We start from the raw sequence: 15,071 nt of genomic DNA, 5'->3' as shown, positions 1-15,071 counted from the left end.
GGCCACTGTAACAAAGTACTGCAAACTGGGTGGCCTAAACCAGTGGTCCCCAATCTTTTTGGCACCAGGGACCAGTTTCATGGGAGACCATTTTTCCACGGACCTGGATCAGGAGCAGCAGAGAAGTGGGGGGACAGTTTCAGGATGATTCAAGCACATTACATTTATTGTGCACTTTATTTCTATTACTATAACATTGTAATATTTAATGAAATAATTATACAACTCACCATAATGTAGAATCCATGGAAGACCTGAGCTTGTTTTCTTGCAACTAGACAGTCCCATCTGGGGATGATGGGAGACAGTGACAGATCATCAGGCATTAGATTCTCATAAGGAGCACACAACCTAGATCACTCGCATGCACAGCTCACAATAGGGGTTGTGCTTTTATGAGAATCTAATGCCAGCTCTGATCTGACAGGAGGCGGAGCTCAGGCGGTAATGTTCGCCTGCCCACTGCTCACCTCACCTCCCGCAGTGCAGCCTAGTTCCTAACTGGTCTATGGTACTGTTCTATGACCCTGGGATTGAGGGCCCCTGGCCTAAACAAAAGGAACTTTTGTTTTGTTTTGTTTTTGAGATGGAGTTTCACTCTTATTGCCCAAGCTGGAGTGCAATGACGTGGTCTCAGCTCACTGCAACCTCCGCCTCAGCCTCCCAAGTAGCCGGGATTACAGGCACCTGCCACCATGCCAGGCTAATTTTTTGTATTTTTAGTAGAAGGAGGTTTCACTATGTTGGCCAAGCCAGTCTTCAACTCCTGACCTCGGGTGATCCACCCACCTCAGCCTCCCAAAGGGCTGGGATTACAGGCATGAGCCACTGCGCCCAGCCCAGAGCTTCTTGTTTCATAGCTCTGGAGGTTAGAAGTCCAAAATCTAAATATCAGGAGTGTTAGTTCCATCTAAGGGCTATGAGGGAAGGATCTGTCCAGGTCTCTCTCCTTGGCTTATAGATGGCCATCTTCATGTTCAGATGTCAGTCTCCCTGTGTACATGTCTGTCTCCAAATTTCCCCTTTTTATAAGGACACCAGGCATATGGGACAAAGGCCCACCCTAGTGACCTCATTTTGATCTGATTACCTTGCAAAGATTACATTCTGAGGTACCGGGGATTAGGACTTCAACATATTCATGTGGAGGGGAATACAATTCAAACTGTCATGCAGGTGCCCTGGAAGCACTACAGATGAGGATGTGTTCCTGGCTTAGTTCGAATTCTAGATCTCCAGTCAAAAGGTTTTTTTTTAATTACCCCATTACCACACTACCACCCCAGCCCCCAGATCTTCTCATCACACATGTTTTTTTCTTTTTTCTTTTTTTTCTTGAGACAGAGTTTCACTCTTGTTGCCCAAGCTGAAGTGCAATGGTGCAATCTCGGCTCACTGCAACCTCTGCCTCCCGGGTTCAAGTGATTCTCCTGCCTCAGATCCCAGGCAGCTGGGATTACAGGTGCACACCATCACGCCCAGCTAATATTGGCATTTTCAGTAGAAACTGGGTTTCTCCATGTTGCTCAGGCTGGTCTCGAACTCCTGATCTCAGGTGATCTGCCCACCTCAGCCTTCCAAAGTGCCGGGATGGGATTACAGGCATGAGCCACTATGCCTGGTCTCACACATGCTTTTCATGACTGCTAGAAAACAAGGGCTCTTTGGAGTCGCTCGTGCCTGTGGAATCTCCTGCAGGACTTTCAAAAGTGAGTTGTTAGGCTTGGCTCAGTGGCTATGCCTGTAATCCCAGCACTTTGGGAGGCCAAGGTGGGCAGGTTGCTTGAGCTCAGGAGTTTGAGACCAGTCTAGGCAACATGGCGAGACTCCCATCTCTACAAAATAAATAAATAAATAAAAGTGAGTTGTTGCCTCCCTAGCAGTCCTTCAGCCTCTTGGTAGGAGCACTGACATTGTGATGCAGAGGTTAAAACTGCCAGACATGCAAATTCTCAGTTCAGTGTGCAGCCAGAGCACGGGCAGGTGACTCAGTCTTGGCTATCGGGACCTGATGTGGCTTCTGCTGGGAACCTTTGGCAAAGCACATCTCCATTAATAACTAAAAGATGCAGGAATGGGAACACCCCTCCCTCCCTGGCCTGGACATGGCCTGGTAAGGATGTAATGCTTGGGAGCTCCAAAGTGATTTTTTTTTTTCTTTTTCCGGAGACGCAGTCTCGCTCTGTCACCCAGGCTGGAGTGCAGTGGCGCGATCTCCGCTCACTGCAACCTCCACCTCCCGGGTTCAAGCAATTCTCCTGCCTCAGCCTCCCGAGTAGCTGGGATTACAGGCAGCCACCACAGTGCCCAACTAATTTTTGCATTTTTAGTAGAGGCAGGGTTTCACCATGTTGGCCAGGCTGGTCTCGAACCTCTGACATCAAGTGATCTGCCCACCTTGGTCCAAAGTGATTTTAAAACCATGAAAGGAGATGGCACCAAAACATTAGAACAGCGGAGCAGGAAAATGAAAACCTTTTTTCAACTTTGGTAGGCTGATATCCATATGCTAAGCCTTGGAACCTATCAATTTTACCTTATAGATTTGAGTTAAGGATCTTGAGATGAGATTATCCTGAATTATCTGGGTGGACCCTAAACATAATCACAAGTGTACTCATGAGAGGGAAGCAAAGGAGATTTGACAACAGAAGTAGGGGAGGAGATGATGGAAGCCAGAGGTTGGAGTGATTTGAGGAAGGAGTCACCAGCCAAGGAATGCAGAGAGCCTCCAGCAACTAAAAAATGCAAGAAAACAGATCTTCCCTAGAGCTCCCAGAAAAAAACAGCCCTGCCAACTGACTTTAGTCCAGTGAAACTGATTTTAGACTCCGGCCTCCAGAACTATAAAAGAATAAAGTTGTGCTGTTTTAAGCCAAGTTTGTGGTAATTTCTCATAGTAGCAGTAGGAAATTAATATAACAACCTAAAACTGAACCAACACAGGGAACATGCTTCCTCTTGATTTCTTGTAAAATGGCATCATTTGTTAAACTCCAAATTTTGTAAGCTACTTTTAGCAAGGCTTGGGACTACAGGTAAGTCCCAAGCATCCTAAAACATACTTTTAACATGACTGCTGGCAGTTTTAGTGGAGCTATTAGTCAGGATATTGGTTCAGCTGCTAACATAGGAAGATTTTTTTTTTTTTTTTTTTTTTTTTTTTTGAGATGGAGTCTCATTCTTGTCACCCAGGCTGGAGTGCAAAGGTTTGATTTCAGCTCATTACGACTTCCACCTCTCGGGTTCAAACGATTCTCCCACCTCAGCCTCCCGGGTAGCTGGAATTACAGGCACCCACCATCATGCCTGGCTACTTTTTGTAGAGACGGGGTTTCACCATGTTGGCCAGGCTGGTCTTGAACTCCTGACCTCAGGTGATCTTCCAGCCCTGGCCTCCCAAAGTGCTGGGATTACAGGTGTGAGCTGCCACGCCCAGCGCCCGCCCCCCCAGCCTTTTTTTTTTTTAAAGGAGGACTGGTAGTGCAGCTCTGCTTTGAGAGTTTTGCTCAGAAGTAGTTTTCTTTATTTAGCATATTGGATACCTCTCACTTTCTTTTTTTAGTAGTGATAAAATAAGTAGCAATATTTTTATATAAGAGTATGTTTTATTGCGCTGCCATTCCTGGGGGTTGTCCTCATCCTCATGGTCCAAGATGACTTGCCACAAATACAACTGCAAGCTAGCCAGGAAAAGAGGGGGAGGCCCAAAGACAGGGCACACCCCAGAAAGCTGCAACACTTCCATTCACAGAGCGCTGGTCAGAACTTGGTCTCCGTCTACACCTACTTGTCAGGGAAGCTGGAAGTCTTTAGTTGAATGCGCACAATTAGAAACACAAAAATAAAAATAAAAGAGCATGTACATACTCCTTTATTTTTGAGATGAGACCATAAGTGGTCTCTGTTTCAGTTCTGTTTTAGAAATGATGACATGAGCATTTAAGTTAAAATCAAGAAGGCTTTAGCATCTCAGGACAAATGACCCTAATATTCAATCCTACTGATGAAACTTAACTCATTCCAGATCTCCCCTTGTCTACTGCCATGGTTTAAGAATTTGTGGGGGCCGAGGGTGGTGGTTCAAGCCTGTAATCACAGCACTTTGGGAGGCCTAGGTGAGTGGATTGCTTGAGCCCAGGAGTTCAAGACCAGCCTGGGCAACAGCCTGGGCAACATCCTTACTAAAAATACAAAAACTAGCTGGGTGTGGTGGCACGCACCTGTCGTCCCAGCTACTCGAGAGGCTGAGATGGGAGCATCACTTGAACCCAGAAGGTCGAGGCTGCAGTGAGTCGTGATCATGCCTGGGTGACAGAATGAGACCCTGTCTCAAAAAAAAAAAAAAAAAAAGAATTTGTGGGGAGGGTAGCAGCAGATTCTGCATATGTAAGAAAGAAACAAATGGTGCCCTTCCCCATTACCTTCCCCTCATGCCCAGGGCACCTCTTTGAAATAATAGTGCTCTGGGAAGACACTGAAACAATGCATTGCTCAGAGGAAGCAAACCCATACTGCTTTGCAGATAGGCACAGTAATTCTTGGGGATTCCCAAGGCTGCTGAGTTTATTTCTCCTGTGAGTTATGCTGAAAACCCCCAACCCTTGGTAAATAACCTGAACCAGTCTTGTTGCTACATTGTTTGGTAGATTTCAGAGTCACTCACTGCAGGACAAGAGGCTGGAACATTCCACTCACTAAGTGAGAAGCCATTTTCAACTACACCCTGTAGTTCACGGTGTTATCTGGAGCCAGAGTGAATGCCGGTTGCCATGGCACTGCTTTAAATTGTGCCTGTGCTAACACATCTCATCACAATGTCACATGCTGCTCCCATATACTAGATAGATAGAGCCACATCTATCTCTTCCTCTTGTTCACCAATTGATGCCTGAGCTCTGCACTAGGAATCGAGATACATCAGCCAGAAAGCAAATCGTGTGGATGCCACACCTCCCTAGCATATTTATAAGGGGTTGAAAACACCTGAATTAGGCAACAAGCGATCTGAGTTCTACTCACAGTTCTCCACTCTGTGGCTTTGGACAAATTCCTTAAAATCTCTGACCCTTGGTTCCTCACCTGTACAATGAATGAGATGGAGTAGAATATCTCTGCAGTATCTTCCTGATGTAACGTCTCTGATTCCTGCACGCAGTTTTGAAGCAGCGGAAGCTCTGCAGAGAATCAACATCAAAGTGTGAGTAAGGCAATTCCTGTAAGCAGTTGCACAGCCCTGCCCTGCTGACTGTTTCTGAAATTCCCCTCCACCATCTCTGAGCTGTTAGGGATTTGTTTTGAGTTAATTTTCTGGCAAGATGCCACTTGCCAAAAGGTCCCTACTGGCGCACTAAGAGGACTGTTTTCAACTTGGAGTATTATTTGCCTTGGAAATGCTTTCTTCTCAAGCTAGTCACTGGTTCAGTGCTCACAATTTTGGTCACAAAGATAGCTATACCTCTGAATAAAGTAAGTTCTGAAACTAGACACTTTGGGTTGCAGAGGTAGGAGAATCACTTGAGTTCAGCAGTTCAAAACCAGCCTTGGCAACATAGTGAGACCCATCTCTACTAAAAATACAAAAATTAGCCAGGTGTGGTAGCATGTGTCTGTAGTCCCAATTGCATCACTTGAGCCCAGGAGGTCAAGGCTGCTGTGAGCCAGAATGCAATGGCTGGGCAACAGAGCGACACCTTGTCTCAAAACTAAATAAATAAACTAGAAAAAGACATATATGTGAGTCTGGCTTTTGGACGTGTTTTATAGAGTAGTATCTCATGAGACCAAGGGACAAAGCAGTTCTGATACTCGTCTAACTAGCGTGCAGCTGGTCTCATTAGCTGGTCTCATTTCATACTTGCATTGTCCTGCCCCCTAGCACTCATCTGTTGTTTGTAAAAACTGGGCTCTTGCTGGGTGCGTTGGCTCATGCCTGTAATCCCAGCACTTTGGGAGCCTAAGGCAGGCGGATCACAAGGTCAGGAGTTCAAGACCAACCTGGCCAATATGGTGAAACCCCGTCTCTACTAAAAATACAAAAATTAGCCTGGTGTGGTGGTGCGTGCCTGTAGTCCCAGATACTCGGGAGGCTGAGGCAGAAGAATCACTTGAACCCAGGAGGCAGAGGTTGCAGTGAGCCGAGATTTCACCACTGCACTCTACCCTGGGCAACAGAGTGAGACTCCGTTTCAAAAAAAAAAAAAAAAAAAAAACTGGGCTCTCACTTTCAAATTCTCCTTTACAGCCTATCTCAATTATTTGTGAAAATCCTCACATGGGCTCTTATGTATAATCCACAAACAAAAATTTGGCCTGGGATGTAAGGGTAACAAGGGTAATAGAGCGTCTTGGCTCAAACCAGGGATATGCAACTCATAGGAAAAAAAAAAATCTAGGGCCTTGATAGCAATCATCGTCTTTTTTATTTTTGAGACAGGGTCTCGCTCTGTCACCCAGGCTAGAGTGCAGTGGTGCGATCTCGGCTCACTACAGCCTCAACCTCCTGGACTCAAGCCATCCTCCCACCTCAGCCTCCCAAGTAGCTGGGACCACAGGCACATGCTATCATGCATGGTGAATTGTTGTTGTTGTTGTTGTTGTTGTTTTGAGACAGAGTCTCGCTGTATTGCCCAGGCTGGAGTGCAGTGGCGCAATCTTGGCTCACTGCAACCTCCACCTCCTAGGTTCAAGTGATTCTTTTGTCTCGGCCTCCCTAGTAGCTGGGACTACAGGTGTGCACCACCAAGCCTGGCTAATTTTTGTATTTTTAGTAGAGACGGAGGGGTGGGGGTGGAGGGTTTGCCACATTGGCCAGGCTGGTCTTGAACTCCTGACCTCAGCCTCCCAAAGTGCTGGGATTACAGGCATAAGCCACTGTGCCCGACCCAGACTCTGTGCATTTTTTGCAGAGACAGGATCTCACTATATTGCCCAGGGTGGTCTTGAACTCCTGGGTTCAAGCGATCCTCCCGCCTCAGCCTCCCAAAGTGCTGGGATTAGAGGCGTGAGCGACTATGCCATGCCACAATCACCATCTTGATAACAAGGTTTGTCCACCTCAGTTTGCCTGATAGGGAGTGAGAGGAAAATCTAGACAGACTTCACAGAGAAGATGAAACATTGGCTGGCTCTCAAAGAATGAAGGCTGGATCCAGTGATGATGGCTTTGGGGGAAGACCTGATGAAGCAGATAGATGCCCATGCTTTGCCCCTGAACTGACTGACCTCCCCTTTCCAAACTTCATTTGGAGCACTTGTACATTCATTCTATATTTTTCAGTCTTCTATCTTTTAAAATGTCCTAATCTTAGAATTAAGGCAAAAAGATAATTGTATGTCCTTTCACTGTCATGCTGGATCTTTGTCCGAACAGGTCCACCCAAGTGTTATTCATCTGGAGAATGTACCTTTGTTTGACTCGTTAATTATTATTATTAGGGTCCAGATTCTAGGAAGTTACCTGTTAACTTGTAGGTTTTTGTCTGTTAGAGATGCAAGTGATTCCTATTCTGTATAAAAGACAATCCTAAACATTATAGTTTATTCACCTGTAGGACATAAATTAGATTTCCCTTTAACCTAGCTAACTTATTTCAGCATGTCTTTTCTGCTATATAAACCTCTGTTCCATGAATTCTCCTTCACCCAGATTTATTATCTCTCTGGTCCCTTCATTAAATGTGTTAGATTAGTATTTGACACATGCTCACTATATATTTGATGACAGCATGTTTTTAACTCTTAGAGGGAGACTCAGCCTAAAAAAAAATAAAGAAAATTATCCTTTGGCATTCATTTAACAAATATTTATCGAACAACTTTTTTTTTTTCTTTTTTTTTTTTTAAGATGGAGTCTCGTCCCGTCGCCCAGGCTGGAGTGCAGTGGCGCAATCTCGGCTCACTGCAACCTCTGCCTCCCAGGTCCCAGTTCAAGGAATTCTCCTGCCTCAGCCTCCCAAGTAGCTGGGATTACAGGTGCGTGCCACCACGCCCAGCTAATTTTTGTATTTTTAGTAGAGATGGGGTTTCGCCATGTTGGCCAGGATGGTCACGAACTCCTGACCTCAAATGATCCACCTGCCTTGGCCTCCCAAAGTGTTGGGATTACAGGTGTGGGCCACCGCACCCGGCCTATTGAACAACTATTATAGGCATCTTAGTCTGTTTAGGCTGCTAGAACAGAATACCATAGACTGGGTAGCTTATAAACAACAGAAATTTATTTCTAACAGTTCTGGTGATTGGGAAGTTCAAGATTACAACACTGGCATATTTGGTATCTAGTGATAGCCTACTTACTGTTTCACAGATGGCCTCACAAGGCAAAAGGGGCAAAGGAGCTCTCTAGAGCTCCTTTTATGAGGACACTTATTCTATTTTTGAAGGTACTACCCTCAAGACCTGATCAGTTCCCAAAGACCCACATCTTCTAATATCACCACACTAGGGGTTAGGAGTTCAACATATAAATGTTGAGGGAAGCCTGGGCAACAATGGCAAAACCTCATCTCTACCAAAAAAAAAATATATATATATATATATATAAAAATACATATATCTAGTGTATATATAGCACATATATAGTACATATATAGTGTGTATATATACATATATAGTACATATATGTAGTGTGTATATATACACACACACACATGTGCACATGCACACACACACACACACAAAAATCGGCCTAGCATGGTGGTGCCCAGTAGCTGCCAATTCCCAGCTACTTGGGGGGCTAACCCTCAGGGATCACTTGAGCCCCAGGGGTCGAGGCTGGAGTGAGCCATATTCGCCCTACTGCAAAGGGTCTCAGTTTGTCACCCTGTCTCAAAAAAAAAAAAAAAAAAGGAAAATACCGGGGGAGATATTACAGAGAACAAAATACATGTGGTCTCTGCCCTCACACAGCAAACATTCTAAAGGAAGAAAGATTGCAAATACATCAATAAATTATAGACTAGGATTAGGGCAATTAAGAAAAATACGTAGAGTGCTGTGACAGAGATTATTGGGGTAGGCAGTCACAGCAGGCCTCTCTGAGAAGGTGACATGAAGCTGAGACTTGAAAGTTACAGAAGCCAGCTCTGCAAAGAGGGAGCAGGGAAAGGTTCCAAGAAGAAGGAAGCAACAAGCACAGTGGCCCTGCCGTGGAGCCAGCTTCAGAGTGTCCTGGGAACTAGAAGGCCAGATGACAAGGGTGGGATCCATCAAAGGCAAGATGGCCTGAGATGTAGTCAAAGAGGTAGTGTGGAAATTAAACTTTTAATGTCAGGACTTGTCATTACTAAGAACTAAGGAAGGAAGAAGGGGGCTGATCGCCACCTAGAAACTGGGTGGCCTTCACATCTTAATTATTTTATTATACTATTTTATTTTTGATACAGGGTCTCACTCTGTCACCCAGGCTCGAGTGCAGTGGTTCGAACATGGCTCACTGCATCCTTGACCTCCTCCTGGACTCAGGTGATCCTCCCACCTCAGCCTCCTGGGTACCTGGGACTACAGACACACACCACCAAGTGTGACTAATTTTTTGCATTTTGTGTAGAGTTGGGATTTCACCATTTTACCCAGGCTGGTCTTGAACTCCTAGGCTCAAGCAATCTGCCCACCTTAGACTCCCAAAATGCTAGGATTACAGGTGTGAGCCACCATGCCTGACCACAACTTAGTTATTTTAATACATCAGATTATCGGCTTTCTTTTAGCTTTCTTAATGTTAATATCTTACATACCATGGTGCAGTACATTTTTCAAAAATAAAAGATTGATCCTGGTACAATACTCTTAACTATTCTACTAAACTCAGATTCTTCCAATTTCTCCAGTTTTTCCACTATATTATTTTCTCTGTTCCAGGATACCACATTGCATCATTTGTCATATCTCTTTAGTCCCCTCTAATCTGTGACAGTTTCACAGTCTTCCCCTGTTTTTCTTGACCTTGGCACTCTCAAAGAGTGCCGGGTATTTTGTAGACTGTTTCTCAATTTGAATTTTTCTGATGTTTTCTCATGATTAGACTCAGGTTATGAATTTTAAGGACGAAACAACAGAGGTCATGTGACAAGCATTCTTTTACTTCTTTTTTTTTTCATTCTTGGCTGACCAAAAAAAAAAAGCCTGGCTGAGAACTGTCTTGTGACACTCAGGGGAGGAGAGATTTTGTAATATTCAGGTGAAGAAGGGGAAGGTTTTCATGAAACTGAGGTGGGGAGAAGGATTTCATGTTATTTCACAAAGAGGGAGAAACATTATTATAAGTGAGTAAGTTCAAAAGTCTGGCTTTGGGTCGGGTGTGGTGGCTCACGCTTGTAATCTCAGCACTTTGGGAGGCCAAGGCAGGTGGATCACCTGAGGTCAGGAGTTCAGGACCAGCCAGGGCAACATGGCAAAACCTTGTCTCTATTAAAAATACAAAAAATCAGCCAGGAGTGATGGCACACACCTGTAATCCCAGCTACTCAGGAGGCTGAGACACGAGAATCACTTGAACCCGGGAGGTGGATGTTGCAGTGAGCTGAGATCATGCCATTGCACTCCAGCCTGGGTGACAGAGCGAGACTCCGTCTCAAAAACAAGTCTGGCTTCAGTCAAATACTCTGATAGCATGCATATCAAATAGGACACAGTGTCCAGCAAAATTTTTAAAAGCTGGGGTTTCGCTAAGGTTTGAACCCTTTCTCTCATGGGGAGTTTAAGTCGTGTGAAGCTCTATTGTGGGGTTGTTTCTGTTCATCAGTAGGTAAAGATAGTGTCGCACACAATTAGATTTGAAGTGATTCCAAGACTAGGGAATACCAGAGACTGGTATTCCGAGCTGAAGAAACAGTATAGTGAAAGGCATGCAGGTGTGAGGGAGCACTTGGCATATTCAAGTAATTGGATTGCTTGAAGGGTAGGATGAGCAAGGGAAGCAGTGAGAGATAAGATTAGAAAAGAGTCAGGGGCCACAGCAGGAAGGGCCTTCTACACCATGTGAAGGTATTCGGGATCTTATAAATGATCCGGAAGTCAACAGTTCACTTCATTCTGAACCATGGTCCAAAGCCCAGCCCAATCCAATTACCTTGCAAGTTTAAGTCACACATTTCAAGCAAAGGTAAGGGGCAAGTTCACCATTTGCTCAGGCAACATTCCTTATCAGTTGGTCAAGACTGTTAGCTAACATGTTATGGAAAACAGCACCTTGTTACTATTGGATCAGCCATCACCAATATTTATTTTGCTTGTGCTACTGAAAGGAGTGGTTGTGTGTCTCAGACATCCTCATTCATTTCTTGTACTGACTGTGTGATTACATGTTCTCTTTTTCTCTAGATCTTTCTATCTTCTCCTTTATAGTTGCCTTGGCACCTTCCACTAATCATTAAATGTTGATTCAATCTCAAGCCCTTTTCTCACCCTATGCTCTTCCTCCCTATATGATTTTATCTAGCCTTGCGCTTCCCTTGCTACCCATGTCCTGAAAATTTGTTTGTTTGTTTATTTATTTTCTTGAGACAGAGTCTTGCTCTGTTGCCCAGGCTGGAGTACAGTGGCTCAATCTCGGCTCACCGCAACTTGCGCCTCCCAGGTTCAAGCAATTATCCTGCCTCGGCATCCTGAGTAGTTGGGGTTGCAGGTGCCTGCCACCACACCCAGCTAATTTTTGTACATTTAGTAGAGACAGGGTTTTGCCATGTTGGCCAGGCTAGTTTCAAACTCCTGACCTCAGGTGATCTGCTTGCGTCGGTCTCCCAAAGTGCTGAGATTACAGGCATGAGCCACCGTGCCTGGCCAACGTCCTGAAAATTTAAAAATCTATTCCACCTGAATTGCCACCTAAAGCTCTAGGCTGTACTTTTAACTGGTTCCTGGCTTCTGACCCTTCTGTAACACATGAACCTCAAGCTCAGCATGTTCAAAACAAAACTTTGAGGGGTCAGGCACGGTGGCTCACGCCTGTAATCTCAGCACTTTGGGAGGCCAAGGCAGGCGTATCACAAGTTCAGGAGATTGAGACCATCCTGGCTAACACAATGAAACCCCATCTCTACCAAAAATACAAAAAACTAGCTGGGCGAGGTGGCAGGCACCTGTAGTCCCAGCTACTCGGGAGGCTGAGGCAAGAGAATGGCATAAACCCGGGAGCGGAGCTTGCAGTGAACCGAGATCCCGTCACTGCACTCCAGCCTGGGCGACAGAGCGAGAATCCGTCTCAAAAAATAAATAAATAAATATGTTTACAAATCATAGTAATTGTTTTTCCTCTTGATTCAACATTTCTCCCTCCCCTAACAGGAGCCCTAGAGCCTGAAGAGCATGTACATTACTAACCAAATATACAATCCAGCCGCCCTGTCCAAACAGGAATCTGATTACTAATGGACGAGAATCGGGGCTGCCCTCAAGGGATGGGAAGCAGTAACTATGATCTCAGGGAGAATGGGTACTGAGGGTGCCACCAGTCAGAGTCAAAAGCTGTGCACTGGGTCCAGGATGACTTGTGCACCCTGTTCACTGTGCAGTTTCCGACCACCACAGACAGGGGAATCTTGGAACACCAGTCTCACTCGATGATGCCACATGTCCGTGCTCACATTGATAGTAAACAGAGTGAATATCATTCCCATGACAATGGGAATAAAGATGAAATTGAGGTTGGTGACCTGCAGTAGGCAGCAGTCCTGGTATGGATTAGTATGAACATCTTGGTACTGAACGGGAGGCTGCAATCCTCCTGTACACTTGCTCTTTAACCTAGGGGACTGTTTTTTTAACTTGAAGTTGAATTTCCACATTGGTTCCTGTCTTTTCCCAACAATCTTTCTGCACCAGAAAAGTAAGTATTTGGAATTCTTTAATGTGCTTTAAAGCACATTAAAGCACCAGAAAGTGCCAGAAAGTACCAGAAATTCTTTAAAGCACCAGAAAGCTGGGGGTGCTTTCTGGAATGGCTGGATTCTTGGAGATTGGAGCAGCAAATGGCTCATACATATATGGTACAGAGATCGGATCACACAAGCCCGGAGACAGCGCAGCTTCTCCATTGACTCTGGTCTCAGACGCAAAGGCAGGGAAGCATCCAGCGTGTAGTGCCTTCGGTACAACCTGATCCAAAAGGCAGCAGTGCAAATGACAGTCCAAGCATTCTTACAAATCAGAGAAAATTTCACAAGGTCCTCAAGACGGATATAGGAAGCCAGCAACAGCGAAATATCCATGGGATACTCCTCTCCTCCAGCCCGCTCCAGTTCTTCTTTGTGCCTCTTGCTTTTCTTTTTTCTGGAGACAGTTCTCTCACGGATGCTTTCCTCCTGGGCGTCCATCTCATCACTGCTGTCGATGATGTCACAGGGCTCACCGGCCCCAGAAAGAGCTTCCTCTGCAGGAACCTGAGAGGCTTCCAAGCCACAAAGAGATTTTACTTCCTGCTGAACAGCGTTGGCTACGGCTTTCTTGACTCGTCCAGACCTCACGACCGGCGGATCCGAGTTGGCGTAATCCGTCTCGGTCACTCGGCCGAAGCAGGCGTCGTGGGCCTGGAACTTGGGTGGCTTTCCTCTGTTGGGCATGGCGACCGTACCGGGGCGTGGCCTGCCTAGCGGGCGGGGCCCGGGGTCCTGTCTCCCGCGTGAGAGCCGGCCCCGGAAGCCGCACGCCAGCTCCGCCCGGCTCCGCGGCCATCCCACACCGGAGGCCGCTAACTCGCCTACGACTGGCTATTTTTTGTATTTTTTGTAGAGACGGGGTTTCGCCATGGCCTCAAACTCCTGAGCTTAAATCCTCCCGCCTCAGGCTCCGATGAGCCACTATGCCCGGCCAAATTTGTCGATTTTTATACCCATGTTTTCCCCTTTTCCCCATATACTTGATGTCACATCTTCATCTCTCATCTGAACTATTATTTCATCATAGGACTTAACACTCTCTGTAGTGATTTATTCGGATTACATCTGTGTTGAGGAATAGGCACCGGATGCTCTGTGGCGCTAGTTCTTACCTATATATGTATGAAACCTGGGCAAGCCCCATAGTTTATCTTTCATTCTAAGAGGTAAAAAATATTCCGATCACGGCAGGACGTGGTGGTTCACTCCTATAATCTCAGCACTTTGGGAGGCCGGGGCAGGCAAATCACTTAAGGCCAGGAGTTCAAGACCAGCCTGGCCAAGATGGTGAAACCCCGTCTTTACTAAAAATACAAAAATTAGCTGGGCATGGGGGCTCGCACCTGTAATCCCAGCTACTCAGGAGGCTAGTGCAGGAGAATCACTTGAGCCTGGGAGGCGGAGGTTGCAGTAAGCCGAGATCAGCCATTGCACTCCAGGCTGGGCAACAAGAGCAAAACTCTGTCTCAAAAAAAAAAAAAAGAAAGAAAAGAAAGAAAATATTCTGATTGCTTTCAGCCACATGAAAAACTAATGTTAGAAATTAATATGTCTGATGCAGTACAATAATCGGAACTCTTGACTTTATGTCAACTTAAAGCACCTTCCTTTCCTCAGTGTGGCCTGCTCAAGGCAGAAGCTTGCAGTCAAGAAGAGGGTGGTTGTCTGCTTCTCTTTTTCCTCTGGGAGCCTCTCCTCCACGGCCTGCACTTTCTGGGACTTCTAACCCTTCAGGCTTGGAGTTTCTCTGAACATGTTAAATGATTTGAGCTGATGCTTCTCTCCTGGTTACTCCAATGGGCTGGCCAGGAAGCTCTCTGACTGTTCCTCTTCACTTGGAGGTGGGGGATGGCCTCTGCTTTGGTTGGTCACTCATCACCACTGGCAACCTTAGCATGGGGTGGCCATCTCCACACGGACTCTCTCTCTGTTGTGTCCCATCACACTCTCAGGCAGTCCTCTTGGGCAAGATCTCTTTTTCTCTTTTTTAAAAACAGGGTCTTGCTATGTTGCCTAAGCTGGAGTGCAGTGGCTATTCATAGGCGCAATCATAGCTCGCTGTGGCCTCCAACTCCTGGGCTCAAGCAGTCCTCCTGCCTCAGCCTCCCAAGTAGCTGGGACTGTAGTCACACCCCCACAGTGCCAGGCAAAATCTCTTTATAAATGATGCCAGGTCAGAATTCATACATCATGTTT

General features: G+C 45.8%; 1 protein-coding gene, 1 long non-coding RNA gene and 1 pseudogene across 2 annotated transcripts in view; all 3 read right to left on the bottom strand.

Moving 5' to 3' along the window:
* LOC135971255 (uncharacterized) overlaps positions 1 to 15,071 on the bottom strand; it is a 126,442-nt gene that overhangs the window by 28,526 nt on the left and 82,845 nt on the right. The window contains exons 2-3 of the long non-coding RNA XR_012413608.1: positions 5,083 to 5,177; positions 4,224 to 4,331 (exon numbers count right to left, since the gene is read on the bottom strand). This is a non-coding gene — a long non-coding RNA (uncharacterized lncRNA). The remainder of the gene's footprint in view (positions 1 to 4,223; positions 4,332 to 5,082; positions 5,178 to 15,071) is intronic.
* On the bottom strand, positions 12,413 to 12,848 carry LOC102123423 (putative transmembrane protein 183BP; the record flags this gene model as incomplete). Its single annotated transcript, XM_065546138.1, is given in 2 exon segments — positions 12,413 to 12,455; positions 12,457 to 12,848. Coding segments are annotated over 2 exon segments (435 nt in total), but the record flags the coding sequence as incomplete, so codon positions are not given.
* On the bottom strand, positions 12,823 to 13,694 carry LOC135964365 (transmembrane protein 183A-like; annotated as a pseudogene).

Source organism: Macaca fascicularis, chromosome 6 (genome assembly GCF_037993035.2).
Source record: "Macaca fascicularis isolate 582-1 chromosome 6, T2T-MFA8v1.1".
In the NCBI taxonomy this organism is placed as follows: Eukaryota; Metazoa; Chordata; class Mammalia; order Primates; family Cercopithecidae; genus Macaca; species Macaca fascicularis.
Note: the sequence above shows the minus strand (reverse complement) of the source record. Positions and strands in the feature narration are given on the sequence as shown.